At 54.3% G+C, this 392-nt stretch overlaps 2 protein-coding genes across 8 annotated transcripts in view; one reads left to right on the top strand and one right to left on the bottom strand.

Moving 5' to 3' along the window:
* Positions 1–392, bottom strand: part of LOC119582015 (ecdysone-induced protein 74EF-like) — a gene marked incomplete at its 3' end in the record, with an annotated part of 261,423 nt that overhangs the window by 42,314 nt on the left and 218,717 nt on the right.
* LOC119582017 (U7 snRNA-associated Sm-like protein LSm11) overlaps positions 1–392 on the top strand; it is a gene marked incomplete in the record, with an annotated part of 26,887 nt that overhangs the window by 5,465 nt on the left and 21,030 nt on the right. The window contains 1 exon segment of the mRNA XM_037930218.1: positions 79–194. Within this exon segment, the coding sequence (XP_037786146.1) occupies positions 79–194 (116 nt within the window).

Below are 392 nucleotides of genomic sequence, written 5' to 3'. Positions count from 1 at the left end.
GCGTCAATGCGTATTTGTGTGCTTGTTTACTTATATTACCGTAACCCCTGCCCCTCCTTGTCGTTGTGTCCATGACAGGGCTGCTGCAGAGTCGCGGCCCCCGTCGGCGGCGCAATGTGATCAGTCGCATGCAGGAGATGAAGGGTCCCCTAGCCGTCCTCCGCCGGTGCAAGGAGGAGAACATCCGGGTCAAGGTGAGGCGTTTGGCCATACAGACTTTTACTGGTAGATAGCGCCGTCTTGGCTCAATGTGTGTTTATCGTGAATCGAGAGGTGAGGAAGAAGGAAGTAAGGGAGAGGATATGACCCTTCTACTTCATCCTCTCCTCTTCTGCCATCCCCCTACCTTTTCCCCCATCAACCTCCTTGTTTTGCCATCACTCCTCCGTTCG

The sequence above is a fragment of the Penaeus monodon genome, chromosome 15 (genome assembly GCF_015228065.2).
Source record: "Penaeus monodon isolate SGIC_2016 chromosome 15, NSTDA_Pmon_1, whole genome shotgun sequence".
Taxonomy (NCBI): Eukaryota; Metazoa; Arthropoda; class Malacostraca; order Decapoda; family Penaeidae; genus Penaeus; species Penaeus monodon.
The sequence above is the reverse complement of the archived record's forward strand: the minus strand, read 5'-3'. Positions and strand labels throughout refer to the sequence as shown.